At 50.5% G+C, this 15,348-nt stretch overlaps 1 protein-coding gene across 1 annotated transcript in view; it reads right to left on the minus strand.

Annotated features, from left to right (window-relative positions):
- LOC103346492 (uncharacterized) overlaps positions 1-15,348 on the minus strand; it is a 149,414-nt gene that overhangs the window by 111,390 nt on the left and 22,676 nt on the right. The window contains exons 3-5 of the mRNA XM_070063799.1: positions 13,481-13,590; positions 10,369-10,597; positions 861-993 (exon numbers count right to left, since the gene is read on the minus strand). Coding sequence (XP_069919900.1) covers positions 861-993; positions 10,369-10,597; positions 13,481-13,559 — 441 coding nt within the window. The 5' untranslated portion in view covers positions 13,560-13,590. The remainder of the gene's footprint in view (positions 1-860; positions 994-10,368; positions 10,598-13,480; positions 13,591-15,348) is intronic.

The following is a 15,348-nucleotide window of genomic DNA, read 5'->3' on the forward strand; positions in this document are numbered from 1 at the left end:
CTATCAACACTTATCTGATTTCAACTAAGATCTTCTCCATCTCTTGGTAGTCTGCACACTTTGGTCAAATTTCCTGATTAACTCAGCACACATTCCCCAGTACCTTCTGAAAGGTCCCCCTGACCACCTCCTGATATCCGTTCCCTCACTTTAACTAAGGTTTCTCCCCAGGCCCTGTCCCGCATCTAACACTCTGATGCTCCACTAGTTCTTACAAGTAGATCTACCAGCTCCTCCCTATTACAACTCTCCTCATGGTGGCATGCCTTCCTCCATGCAATCCTTCTCTTTTCCCTTTCTATCACTGGATGGTGACATACAGAAATAACCTGTTTTCAGCTCCCAAAACCTTGCATGAACCAGGTTCTTCCATGGCATCTAACCCTCCACTCCCGCTGCATGAAGTACTTGCAATCCCATCGTCCTTAGCCTGAAAATCTAAAACATAACAACTACTACCACGTCTCTCCAAAGCAGACTTCTTATCTTTTGTACTCTGAGTCAACACATGCAGTTTTCCTCCCAGGTCTCCCTCCCACTGCCTGGAGACACAATCTTCCCTTCTTAGCATGTTCTTTGGCCCCTAATTCTCTGCAGCACCCGAGGGAATGCATTCACCAACATCTTATTCACCTCTGTCTCTGTGGCCAACACTCTATTCTAGGAATGCTAGGCCCCCACATTTCTGTCTCCAAATGTCTATAGGGCTCCCCCACTTGACCCTCCTTCCCAAAGCTTGGAAGTCCACCTTACTCTCAGCCTCGCCAGCCCAACTCCAGGGAACAGAGGTCCCATCCCTTCCCTTCTCTCCCCCTTGGCCCAAAGGCTGCCATCTACAGGACGCATCCATGTCTACTAACCAGTTGCTCCTGTCCAGGGTGAAGGCCTAGCCGGGTTTTACAAGGAAGATGAGCAGGCTCCAGAAATGGAAGATTACCCAGCAGCTGAACTTCAGCGTCAACTCGGTGTCCAGTTTCATATCCATGAAAATGTCTACAATGAAAATTAATAAACATTAAAGAAATAGAAAAAGACACACAAAAATGGAAAAATCTGCCATGTTCATTCATTGGTAAAATCGACAAAATGAAAATTTCCATTCTACCATAAGCAATTTAGAGATACAATGGGATCCCAACCAAAGGACAAATAACATTTTGCCCAGATGGAAAGAAAACAATGCTGAAATTCATATGAAAACACAGAACATCCAAATACTGAAAGCAACCATATACAACATTGACAAAACTCAAAGCGTCGCAATAACAGATTGTAAGACACAGAACAGGGCAGTTACGATCAAAACAGCTTGGTACAGGCAAAAAAAGAATGACATATAGAACAATGGAACAGAAAAGAAACACCTGAAATAACGCACACATCTACAACTACTCTGTCTTTTAAAAGTGCTAAAGATCAATCCCAGGTGCAAAGGACAGTTTCTTCAAAAACTGGTCCTGAGAAAACTGGACCTCCACATGCAGAACTCTGAAAGAAGCCCGATACCTTACACCTTATACAAAAAGCAACGAAAAACACTTCAAGGAACAAAATCTAAAACTGAGTATCATCAAATTATGAGAGAACACTAGTCCATTATGGGTACAGGTTCACATCCGTGTCCTCCACGGGGGGAGGGGAGGTTGACACCAGCGTCTCGGCTTCCTCACAGTTGAGCTCCCACCCACCCCCACTGCCTCCAAACCTGTGGATTTGGGGGGAAAACACCGCTGGGAAGCCCTGAATCCCGCATCCTTTGAAGAAGGCCCCGGACATTTCACTGTCCATAATCTCAAAAGCAGCAAATCCCTCCCGCACTCTCCAAGCCTCCCGTGCCACTGCTGCCAATAACACCGCCAGCCTACCACGACGCCACTCCCACAGACATCTCCTACTTCTTCCGGAGGCCTACTGCTCAAGTGCCGTCCAACTAACACCCGCCCCTTCCTCCCAGAATACACAGCGTCAGCGGAAGAGGCCGCACTGCCTTGATTAACCAGGGGCGGCGACCTGAGCCCCAGCCTGACATGGCTGCCCTGTGCTCACCATGAGCAAATGCCCTCCAAGGGCATCGTTGCTCCCAATCCAGCCCATCAGAAGCTCAGGGCAGTGTGGAGCTCTCTACACCTCCAGGCTGACACCCAGCCACTCCTGCATGGGGCAGCGCACTGACAAACTGCCCGTGGTCAGGGTACTGAACGGCAGATACATGCCCAGCATCCTTGCCCTTGTCTGTCCCAGGGCTGCTGCCAGGAGTCAGACGACCAAGTGCACGATGTGTTGCGCTCCGGACAGAGAGGTAGGGTGGGGACAATCACTGTGTACCTAAATTGCATTTATGAAATGCATGGACTTTGGATCTCTTAAATACAAAACATATCTTATGAGAACACCTGCACTGTCTTCTCTTGGTCATTTCCTCGCCCCTCCCCTATGTCACAATTGTAGGTGACTCAGTCGCTCATCACTGTGTCCCTGGGAACAGACTGCCTTGCTGGAAGTCCTAACTCAGAACTTTTCATCCCACAACTTGCAGAATACACATTCTTCTCATCAGCCCCTGGAACTTTCTCTAGGACACAACATATGATAGGCCATAAAACAAGCTTAGTAAACTCAGTAACTGAAATCATTTCACGCATCTTCTATGACCAAAATTCAAGGAAATGGGAAATCAACAACTCAAGAAACTCCAAAACATATGCAAACACATGGAGACCAAACGACATGCTCCTGAATGAATGGTGGGTCATAGGAGAAATCAAAATGGAAATCAAGAAATTTCTGGACATGATTGAAGATAACAACAGCACAACACAGCAAAACGTATGGGACACAGCAAATACAATGTTAGGAGGACACTTGATAACAACTTGTGCCTACCACAAGATATTGGAAAGGCATCAAATAAATGAGCTTTTCAATGCATCACAAAACCTGGAAAACCAACATATCAAACTCCAAATTAGCAGGATGACAGAAATCATGGAAATTTGAGAAGAAATAAACAAAGTTGAAGCAAAAACATTACAAAAGATCACTGAAATGAAAGCTCATTAAAAAAATTTTTTACAAACTTGCTGAAAATCTCCAAAACAAACAAACAAACAAAAAAACAGGAATAAGACCCCAATGAGTAAAATCATAAACAAAAAACAAACTGTAATAACAGAAACCCAATAAATAAAAAAAAAACATCGGGAATTACTACAATGTACTGTTTGCCAATGAATTGGTCACTCAATAAGTCTGCCTTTCATTTAAATAAATATTAAAAAAACATATAATTATTTCAATAGATGAAAACAGCTGGAAAATATGCAAAAACCTTTCAGAAAGAAAGCCTTAGGCAAACTGACAGTAGAATATTCCTCCACATAATCAAGGCAATTTATGTCAAACCGACTGATAGCATCTTATGAATGGGGAAAAGTTGGAAGCATTCCCAACTATGATCTGGAATCAGACAAGGATGTACTCTCATTATTGCTATTCAATATAGATCTGGAAGTTTTAGAGCCATTAGGCAAGAAAAAGAAATCAAATGGATACAAATTGGGAAGGAGGAAGTCAAACTATCCCTCCTTCAAAAGCACATGATTTTTTAAATGGGGGAACCAAGAAACTCCACTATGAGATTATTAGAACTCAGAGTTTGGAAAAGTGGCACGATATAAAATCAACACACAAAAATCAATAGAATTTGTATACACACAATGTCATGGATGAGAGACAACTTCAAAGATCCATTCCATTCACAATAGCTACTAAAATTTAAATACCTTTGAATAAAGGTATCCAAGGAGGTTGAAGATTTAAAAAGCAACTCCAATACTTTTCCAGCTATTTTAAAATATTGAGCTGGATGGAATAGGATTCAACTCTAACAAACACTTTTTGTGAGCCAGAATTACTCTGACCACAAAAGATAGCTAAACATTGAATGTAAATAAAACTGCTGGCCTAGATCCTAAATGAAAAAGATGCAAACATTCTCAACAAAATTCTAGCCAAACAAAACCAAAATCACACGCAAAAGCTCATGTATAACCTTTGATTGGAATTCATCCCAGAAATGCCATGATGTTCCACATTTTCAAATTAATACACATGATAAATTATATCAAACTAATTGAAGAACAAAACCACATTGTCAGCCAGCGCCGTGGCTCACTAGGCTAATCCTTCGCCTTGTGGCACCGGCACATCGGGTTCTAGTCCCGGTCGGGGCGCCGGATTCTGTCTCGGTTGCCCCTCTCCCAGGCCAGCTCTCTGCTTTGGCCCGGGAGTGCAGTGGAGGATGGCCCAAGTACTTGGGCCCTGCACCCCCTGGGAGACCAGGAGAAACACTTGGCTCCTGCCATCGGATCAGTGGGTGCGCTGGCCACAGCATGCCGGCCGTGGTGGTCATTGGAGGGTGAACCAACGGCAAAAGGAAGACCTTTCTCTCTCTCTCTCTCACTGTCCACTCTGCATGTAAAAAAAAAAAAGAAAAAAAAACACATTGTCAGGGCCAGCACTGTATTGCAGTGGGTTAAGGCCACAACACACAATGCCTCCATTCATATGTGTGCCATTTCGCATCCAGGCTGCTCCTCTTCCAATCTAGCTCCCTTCTAATGTGCCTGGGAAAGTGGCAGAGGATGTCCCAATTAGTTGGGCCCTTTCAGCCACATGGGAGACTTGGAAGAAGGTTCTGGATCCTGACTTCATACTGGCTCAGTCTGGCCATTGAGGTCATTTAGGGAATAAACTAGCAAATAGAAGACCCCTCTCCCTCTTTTCCTCCCTCCCTTTCTTTTGCTCTTGCTCTATCTCTATCAATCTATATCATTCTTTTTTTTTTTTTTTTTTTTTTTGACAGGCAGAGTGGACAGTGAGAGAGAGAGACAGAGAGAGAAAGGTCTTCCTTTGCCGTTGGTTCACCCTCCAATGGCCGCCGCTGCAGCCGGCGCACCGCGCTGATCCTGGCAGGAGCCAGGAGCCAGGTGCTTTTCCTGGTCTCCCATGGGGTGCAGGGCCCAAGCACCTGGGCCATCCTCCACTGCACTCCCTGGCCATAGCAGAGAGCTGGCCTGGAAGAGGGGCAACCGGGACAGAATCCGGCGCCCCGACCGGGACTAGAACCCGGTGTGCCGGCGCCGCAAGGTGGAGGATTAGCCTATTGAGCCACGGCGCCGGCCCAATCTATATCATTCTTGCAAACAAATGAAATAAATCTTTTGAAAAACCACATTATCATCTAATTAGATACAGAAATATCAATAGAATAAAAAAGGATTAAAAAACTACACAAAATAGATACAGAAGGAATACATATCGAAATCATAACGGCTATGTATGACATGCCAACAGCCAATGTCATGCTGGATGGGGAAAATGTGAAAGCATTTTTGTCAAACATGTAACAACACAAGGATGTCCCTTTTTACCACTCTTTCTGAATGTAGTACTGTAAATTTTCACAAAAACAATGAGGGAGAAGAAAGAAAGAATCAGTAAATAGGTTTGAAAATTGAACATCAAATTCTAAGGGCTTGCTGGTGACATGATATTGTAACAGAAATACTAATACAATGAACCCAAAACACTGCTAGGACTGGTGAAACAATTAAGTGAAGTTACAGGTTACAAATAAACATACTGTAGAAACAGCAGTGTTTAATACATTAAAGATGTTTTAAAGCTCTATAATCAAAATTACCATATCTTGATAAAAGAAATCACCAAGAACAGAAATAATGAAATGATATTTCTTTTGATGGATTCGAAGAATGAGTATCATTAAAATGTCTACCTTGGCCGGTGCCACAGCTCAATAGGCTAATCCTCCACCTGCGGAGCCGGCACAGCGGGTTCTAGTCCCGGTCGGAGCGCCAGATTCTGTGGCGGTAGCTCCTCTTCCTGTCCAGCTCTCTGCTGTGGCCCGGGAGTGCAGTGGAGGATGGCCCAAGTCCTTGGGCCCTGCACCCGCATGGAGACCAGAAGAAGCACCTGGCTCCTGGCTTCAGATCAGCATGGTGCACCGGTCACAGCGTGTCAGCCGCAGCAGCCATTGGGGGTTGAACCAACGGTAAAAGGAAGACCTTTCTCTCTCTGTCTCTCTCTCTCTCACTGTCTACTCTGCCTGTCAAAAAAAAATGTCAACCTTACCTAATGCAATATAAAAATTCAATTAAATTGTTATCAAAATATCAGTGACATTCTTTGTGGAAAAACAAAAAAAAATGCCTAAAATTCATACAAATCACAGAAGATCCAGAACATCTTGGGGGTTCCTTACCAAAAAACAAAACAAAACAAAACAAAAGTACCTGGATGCCTCACAACACCTGATTCAAAGCATACTACAAATCAACACTAATTAAAACATCACAGCAGTGGCATAAAATGTGACACATTGACCAATGGAAAAAAAACAATGCAAGTCCCAAAATCAATACCAATATGTAGAGACATCTGATTTTTGATAAAAGGTCTCAGATATTCACTGCTATAAGGAAAATCTCCTCAAAAACTGGTGTTGGCAAAACTGCATTTATGTACGAGATTGAAATTAGATCCATTACTCACAGAAAAGAAGAAAATCAACTCAAAATGGATCAAGGACTTAAATGTAAGACCAGGGACTATGAAGCTTTTGGAAACAAATGTAGAGTAAGTACTAGAAGACACTTAAGTACAGATTGACTCTTAGAAAAGACCTTCAGGGCAAAGCAACAAAATCAAAACTAATCAAATGGGATTATATCAAAGTCAACAGCTTATGGACAGCAAAGGAAATCATCAATAAAGAGTCCTCCAACAGAATGAGCAAAAATATCTGTGAGCTACCTACCTATCTGAAAAAGGATTAATGTACAGAATACATCCGCAACTTAAAAAAAAATAAAATGAAACAATGAATCCAGATATGAAATGGCCAAAGGAGCTGAACAGAGTTCTCCATAGAAATACAAATGGCCACTGGTGCCACGGCTCACTAGGCTAATCCTCCACCTGCGGCACCAGACACCAGGTTCTAGTCCTGGTCAGGGTGCCAGATTCTGTGGCGGTTGCTCCTCTTCCAGTCCAGCTCTCTGCTTTGGCCCGGGAGTGCAGTGGAGGATGGCCCAGGTCCTTGGGCCCTGCACCCGCATGGGAGACCAGGAGAAACACTTGGCTCCTGGCATCGGATCAGCTTGGTGTGCCAACCACAGTGCACCGGCCACAGCAGCCATTGAGGATGAACCAACGGCAAAGGAAGACCTTTCTGTCTCTCTCTCTCACTGTCCACTGTGTTAAAAAATTTTAAAAAAGAAATACAAATGGCCAACAATTCTATGAAAAAAATGCTCAATATCACAAGCCATCATGGAAATGCCATCCAAACCACAATGATATGAGCTAGCCCTTTCAAAATGGTTAAGCTCCAAAGGACAGAGTCACAATGATAAGGTGGAAGTGGGAAAAGGGGAACACCTACACACTGATGTTAAATATGTAAATTAGTGCAGGTGCTATGGAAAACTGCAGGAAGACTACTCCCTGGGGGCTGGAGGAACCTGAGAGAATGGCCTTTGGGGCCGGTGCGCCTGAAGCACCTGTGGAAGGGGCAGGTGGAGAGGGGAGGGGAAGAAAGGTGGGGGACAGGGGAGGGTAGCATGGTGTGTGCAGGCTGGGCTGCAGACTCCCACTGGAAGGCAGGGCCTGGGGGAGGTCCTGGTCTCAATCTAGGTCCATGGGGACCCCAGGTCTTCATTTATAAACCTGTCAGCCATGCCTAACTCCACCACTCAGCCTGCACCTCTATCTATACAGCTCCCTTCTGGGTCCTGCTCAGAAGAGGGGCGCCCTCACCCATCTCCCACAGAGCTGCAAGTGACAGGGTGGGTGGCAGATGCCACCATGGGGGCCAGAACTCCCTTCCCACATCCCCCAACAGGCAATCCCTGGAGACCACTAGGAGGTGGCTGGTCAGGTGCCCACCAGTGGGAGCTGCCACCCTGAAAACTAGAGCTAGACACAAAGCAGGCCTGGCTCGACACCTCCTCCTGTCATTGGCCACCTGACCAGAGAGGCCCACACCGTTCGCCCTCTCCTGTCCACTGAGCTGAACACAGGTTGGGAAGGTGAGGTGAGGGATCAATGCTGGGTGTGGTGGGTGGAGTGCCATCATCGTAGGCACTGGTTCCAGTCCTGGCTGCCCCCTGTGAACACACCTGGGAAGGCAGGGGTCAGAGGACACAAAAGCCCCACCCCTAAACCACTCTTCAGGGAGTGTGGCCATGGCTGAGCCATGGTGGCCACAAAAGCGACAGACAGCAGCCATGTGGAAGCCAACGGTAAGAGCAGCTTCAGACCCCATGTTAAGGACCCAGAATCACCTGAGAGGCCCTAGAGATGCCAGCGACCAAGGACACAGCATTACTGGTGCTGATGAGGGGCGAGGGGAGGTCCAGACATGGACAGGCCTGGGGCAGCCAGGAATCCCAAGCACCTGTACCACTCCACAGCATCTCTCCCGGCTCACAAGCACCCAAGACAGGAGCTGGGAACAGCTGGGACTCAAGCTGGCACCCGAAGGCCATGCCAGTGTTGGCTGTAGGCCCAGCTGTGCCACCTCGCTGTCCCTGATTCCACCAAACATCAAGTGCCTGAGCTCCTAGAGCTCTGAAGGCGTCCCCAGTGCTGAAAATGGTGGGGTTTTAGGGTTTTAAGATTCTTTTTTTTTTATTTAAGATGCAGATTTGCAGAGAGAGAGAGAGATCTTCCACCTGCTGGTTCATTCCCCAAATGGCTAAAGCAACAAGGGCTGCGCCAGGATGAAGCCATTAACTATGCATGTGCACACCACACACTTGCACAGTACACATACACATGTGAACCTACATGCACACAGAACACACACATACACACACACTAACATCACCGTCACGGTCCACACAGGTGATCTTATTCCAGGAAGGGGGTGGCCTGCCTGCTGTGGTCCACAGGGAAAACAGAAGCAGTAACCACACCCTGGAGCCACCAGGGTGGGCATAACTCTGACGCTGGGGCTCTGAGCAGAGTCCAGGGGCAGCAATGTGCTCTGCCCCTCCCCGCCTTCAGGAAATGGAGTCCTGGGGCCCTAATGGGCAGCTGCGTGGACTGGGTTTCACATTGGTTTTTGCAGGAATGTGTGGAACCCCTTGGCACTGAGAACGTTCCTGGTCCCAGGTGGGTCTGGGCCAGGAGGAAGACTCCCTGACCAGGCCAGCTCTGACTCTTGATCAGGACCTGCATGGCTGTGTCTCCTCCAGTGCAAGACACAAACACAACCAGAGAGAGGGAACAAGAGGCCAGGGCCAGCGCACTGAGGACAGGCCTCTGCCTGGGACCATGGCCTGGCCCTTCAGGGTCTCCGACACTCACCAGGATGAAAGCAGCCATGGGGTGTGGGTGGAGACTTAGGGTCCTGGGTTCTCCAGTGCCGGTACCAGCATGGCCCTGCGTCCTCTCCAAGGTGAGCATCACAAGGAGATTGGCGGGGGGGAGGCAGCCCCTTAACCTGGGCCCTTTTGGACATCTGCAGTCACCTGTGTCCAGGACAGGTGCTGGTGTCCTTTCCGCTTTGCTGGGTCCCTTCTCTGGGTGCATTTCTGAGTGGAGCCCACAGACCCCTGAGCCCACTGCCCCCTCCTCAGCAGCCCTCCACTAGGGCCAGCGACCCGCATGCTGCTCAGGCTCACTGAGGGGGTCTGTCCCACACACCCCCCAGCCCATGCCAGTTGAACCATGTGCAGGAAGGGCCTGTGGGCTGAAGTATGCATCCGTGCACAGCCCATTCAGAGTTCACTTCTGGACTGAGTGTGTGTGCGCTGCATATGTGTGACTGCAGAGCTCAGAGCCAGGCTACAACTGGCTGCATGTAAAACAAACTCAGGAGCTCCAGAGGGGACAGTGTTCCAGAAGCTGCATTCAAAACTCCATAGGGAATAGGAGGGACCTGGGCTCCTCTTCCTTTAAGCGTACTTCAGGGCACCCACGCTCAGCAGCTGCCCCAGTGTCCACCAGCTCCTGAGGCCATCGCCTGTCCTCTGGCAGCTCCCAGCCTCTAGCGCCCAGCAGGTTCTTAAGGGTGGGGCCCACATGGCTGCAGGGTACATACCTATCAGCGAAGGAGCCCGTGATCTGAGGCCACAAATGCCAAACCAACCGTGAAACACTGTGGGCGAGGACAGGTTAGGGAGGCCCATGGCTACCTTAGCTGGCTCCTGGACACCAGTGACCACCTCTCTCCCTGCAGGGTTCTCACCCCCAACTCCACACCCCTGGACCCCCTCAGCCAAGGCTTCGACCAGCGTTCTTCATAGAAATGGTCCAGGCGGCTGTAGACACTTCACTGACCTTGCTGAGGATGGCCCACAGAAGTGCAAGTCCTGGGAAGCGGGGTGGTTTCTTCCCACTTGAAAAGCTGGAGATGCGGCCAGGGGTATGGCGGCCCATGGTCTGCAGGAGGCCAGGGTCAGCAGGATCGTCGGGCCACACAGAGCCTGGCTCTGAGTCCCACAGCTTTGTCGAGGATGAGGCCACACCATGAAAAAGCTCCCCGAGCAGAGAACGGGAACAAACATTCCTGGGGAGAAACCAGGTTTTGCAGGGGCCAGCCAGGCCAGGGCAGGTGGGGCAGGGATACAGAGGCTACAGGGGTTGGGGCTTCTGTCTCCCTCTGTGGCTTCTGTCTCCCTCTAACTGTGCCCCTTCCCCCACTGTGGTTGTGGAAGCTCCCCAGGAGGGCCTGGCCTCGCTGACAGATGCACCAGGGACCCCCAGCAGCCCAGATCCTGGAAGGCAGCTTCCCACACCACAACACAGTCCCAGTTGCTGACTCTGGAGGTTTCAACGGGTGGGTGTGGGTGGCAGAACCTGCTGTCCCTCTTGGCACTGGGTCCGTGTATATGAGCCCCTCACCCAAAGTCACTGAGGGGCAGAGACCTGGGTGGGACCCCTTGGGGTGGGGAGGGAGAAATGGTTCCAAGAGGGTGGGGGGGTGTGGCCTGGCAGCTGGAGGTACTCTAGTGGCCGGGCACGGTGACTCTTGGGCAGGTGCCTGTCCATGGGCAGTTTGCTCCACTGCCCACTGCTCCAATTGTTCTAGGCCCTTCCCTTGGCACTGGGCCAGTGTGGAGCCGAGGCCAGCATTGATGTTCAATCTGCCTAGACTCTATAATTTGAAGATTTTGTTTTCTAAGAATTTTTTATTTATTTAAGAAGGAGGGAGAGAAAGAGAGAGAGTGAGCGAGCAAGTGAGCGAGAGCACATGCTCCTCCTAGGTGTCTGAAGTTGCTGGAGCCCCAGGATGAAGCTGGAAACCGGAGTGGAGCCTGGATGGAAACCCCAGGTCTTATCCTGGTGCTCTCGCTGCTGGGCCCAAAGATTGCCCAAGCAGTTTACACACACTGCATCATGGGTCTAATTAAATGCATCATGGGTCTAATCATGTGTATGAAAAGAGGGAAGTGGAGTTTAGAATACCTTGGCAACTGAAACATCATACTGTCCTTAGCTAAGATCTTAGATAACATAAAAGATTTGGGCAAGGTTCATCTGCCAGTGTCCTTGTCCCACTGTGGTATGTTCAATTTGTCATCGTTTTCTGGTGACTGTCAATGGAGGGTAAAGCCCACAGCACTGACCTCTTACCCAGCCTGAGGAAGACCTGCGAGCAGAAAAGGGGCAGCTCTGTTGTGACTGATCTGAAGGAATGCTGTACACTTACTCATCCCTGCTCTGGGGTTAGTTTAAAACTAGGTTCCATTGGTCATGAGCCCTGTAAGAGCCCGTCTACACCTGCCACCCCGTGATGGGCTGGGAAGTGGACCAATGTGGAGAGTGTCCAGTGCACAAGAGCGAGTGTGCTCCACATGTGGCTCACAGTCCCACTGAGGGAAATGACCTCACCTGCACAGAATGTTGGCACAGGCCAGGCTTCTGTGATGTCATCCTCCATGGCAGTTATTAGGCCTTGCTGCCAGCACAGCACAGTGGCACAGGGACAGGCGCTGAGGGCAGGGACAGAGCAGGGAGAGCAGGTCTGTGGGGAGAGGGCCTGGGGAGCAAGGGAGTGGTGGACATGGGTGAGGGAAGGGAGAAGGCAGGATGGGGATATGGGCACGGACAGGGTAATGGAGGATGGGGACAAACAGAGTGGTCCAGGGGTGGTCCAGGGTAGGCCGAGGGTGGGCCAGGGAGGGTGAAGGTGGGTGAGGGTGGGCCGAGGGTGGGCCAGGCAGGGAGAGGGTGGGCAAGGGTGGGCTGAGGGTGGGCCAGGGAGGGCAAGGGTGGGCAAAGGTGGGTGAGGGTGGGCCGAGGGTGGGCCAGGGAGGGCGAGGGTGGGCCGAGGGAGGGTGAGGGAGGGCGAGGGTGGGCAAAGGTGGGCGAGGGTGGGCTGAGGGTGGGCCGAGGGAGGGCGAGGGTGGGCCGAGGGAGGGCGAGGGAGGGCCGAGGGAGGGTGAGGGAGGGCGAGGGTGGGCCGAGGGTGGGCCGAGGGAGGGCGAGGGAGGGCGAGGGTGGGCGAGGGTGGGCCGAGGGTGGGCCGAGGGTGGGCGAGGGTGGGTGAGGGTGGGCGAGGGTGGGCCGAGGGTGGGCCGAGGGAGGGTGAGGGTGGGCCGAGGGTGGCTGATCGTGGGCTTAGTGTGGAATTGGGAGGGAGAAGGGGAGCACGGGGTGATGGTGGTGGCAGGCATGGAATGGGGCACTGGATCCAGGTCAATGGGGAGAGCAGTGTAAGAGGAGACTGGGGGGGGCAATGGGGGGCTCTCTGTAGCATTCATGCTGCACCATGGGTACGTGGGGAGAGTGTTGGGTATTTCTCAACCCAACCTGGCCTTCCCTACCTTGTGAAATGGCAAGGGTTTGAATCCCTGGAACCAAACACATTGCCTGTGTTTATAAATAAAGGTTCCACATTGATCAGAAAACTACCATGTGGTGTGTAATTTTTCACAAAGATTTATGCATTTGAAACAGAAATGAGCAAAAGAGGTGGTGACAGAGAGGTCTTCCTTCCTCTGGTTCACTTCCCACGGGACCACAACAGTCAGGTAGGGGCCAGGATGGAGCCTGGAGCAGGGAACTCCTACTACTCTCCTAAATGGGTGGTAGGGCCAAAGTACTTGGGCCTGGATCTGCTGTATTCCTAGGCACACAAGCAGAAGATCGGATAGGAAGTGGAGCAGCTGAGACTTGAAATAGTGCTCCAACGTGGGAGCTTAGCTGAGCAGAAGCTCCAAAAAGGTTGGCTCCCTTGTGAAGTGTCATTGAGTGTAAGAGTTTGCACACCCTAGGGATGGAAGGTAGTGTTCCATCTGCTAGTTCACGTGCACAACACGCTGGGTACTACTGCCTGAGACAGTGTTGGGACCCCCACAGGCATACATAAAATTTTTGGCACCTCCCCTTGCCAGCTGAGGGAGGCCTGGTTTTGAGTGGAGAGCTTCACTGAAGAGGGACGACTCACCTCGTGGGACTAGAGATGGGAGGGGAGGTCCTGAGCCCAGCAGGATCCTAGGCTGTGTCCGGTGCTGAAGGAGGCTCATGTCTGGCTTTCCCCAGCAATATGTCCGACGGCTATGAAACAAGACAAAACCAACAACCTTTAAGGCCTCTGGGAATCCACCAAAAAACACCCAAACCAACCAACCACAAAACAGACAGCACTGATTGATGGAGAATTGCTGACTGCCCAGGGAAGAAGTGTGGGAGAAGGTGGTGTGCTGGCCTGGAGCTGTGTCCCTTTCCTCCCCACCCTGAGCTTGTGGTGCTACCAGGGTGGGTGGAGGTGTCTGTGAAAACCAGCAGCTTGGTTTCCTGGACATGGTGCTGAGGGGAGAGCAAGGACCCATGCGCAAGTCCTCGCCAGTAAAAAGAGCAAACTTCACAGGACAGAACGCAGGAAACCGGCAGTCCTGCTGGCCTGAGGTTAGAGGCCCTCTGACAGGGGAAGACCAGTGTGCCAAACAATTTTTTATTTTTTTATGATTAGGTACTTATTCGAAAGCCCAAGATACACAGAGTGTGACATAGAGAGATCTTCCATCCAACTGGTTTACTCCTCAGGTGGCTGCATCAACCACTATGGGACCAGGCCAAAGCCAGGAGTGAGGAGTCAGGAGTCGAGACTTCCCGGTCTCCCATGAGGGTGGCAGGGCCCCAAGCACTTGTTCCATCTGCCACTGCTTTCCCCAGGACATTCGGGAGAATCCTGATCAGAAGTGGAACAGCCTGCATACAAACCAGTGCCCATATGGGACGCTGGCATTACAAAAGGTGACTGAACCTACTATGCTACAACACTGGCCCCCAATTTTTTTATTGATTGGAAAGGCAGGGACACACAAAAGAGAAAGGGCCAGATGGGGAGAACGTCCATCCTTGTTTAGCCCTCCAAGTATGCACAACATCCACGGCTGGGCCAGGCAGAAGCCAGGACCCAGGCATTCAACCTGGGTCCATGTGGGTGGCAAGGACCCAACAACTTGAACTACTACCTGTTGTCTCCCAGGGTGGGTATTACAGGAAACTGGAACTGCAATGAGAGCTGGGACTTGAACTCAGGCCCTCTGTTATGGGATGGGAGTGTCCCAATAGGTGGTGTCATCGCTGTGCCACACACCCTCCCCCAAAGAGAAGTTTACCAGGAGAATCCTGGATGCCATGGTTGAGCTAGACTGAACTCAGCAACCAGGAGCTTCATTCACATCTCCCACGTGGGAAAGCAGAGAAGATGGCCCATGTCTTTGGGCCTCTGGATCCAACTGGGATACCTGGGGAAAGCTCTATGAGCCATGGGGTACAGAAGATCTGCTCCACCTCATAAAGCTGTCCCCTCCATGGAGAGAGAGCCATGTTCCCAGAACCAGCTCTCCGTGGCTGCTCCACCTTGGGTTTTGAGCCCCTGAGCCTCTGCTATGTTGAGTGCCTGGGAGTACCTCACAGTCCTACCTGGGTGCACAGCCCCCATCAATCCTCCCAGCCAGACTCAAGGTCAGTGGGGAACAGGGACTTTGCTCTCTGGCAATATCCCTGGATCCCACACGTGCACCAAGAGTCACTCGCCACGGCCCCTCCTTGTTTCACAATGGCACCTTCTCCCCACCATCCTCCAGCTGAACTGCCAGCTGCTGGGCACATGCCCAAGACCTGCTCAGCTGCTACTTACACCCGTAATTCCACCTGCCCTCTCTCAGCCACCTGTTTGTGGGGAAATGGGGAGAGGGAAATGTGCCCCTTTGTCCCACTGAGTAAGTGGGTGCCCTGTCGCACTCAGGACTCCAGGCCGCATTCACAGACAGCGCAGTTGACCAGGCTCTCCCTCCAGCTAGATCA

This window comes from Oryctolagus cuniculus, chromosome 19, assembly GCF_964237555.1.
Source record: "Oryctolagus cuniculus chromosome 19, mOryCun1.1, whole genome shotgun sequence".
Taxonomy (NCBI): domain Eukaryota; kingdom Metazoa; phylum Chordata; class Mammalia; order Lagomorpha; family Leporidae; genus Oryctolagus; species Oryctolagus cuniculus.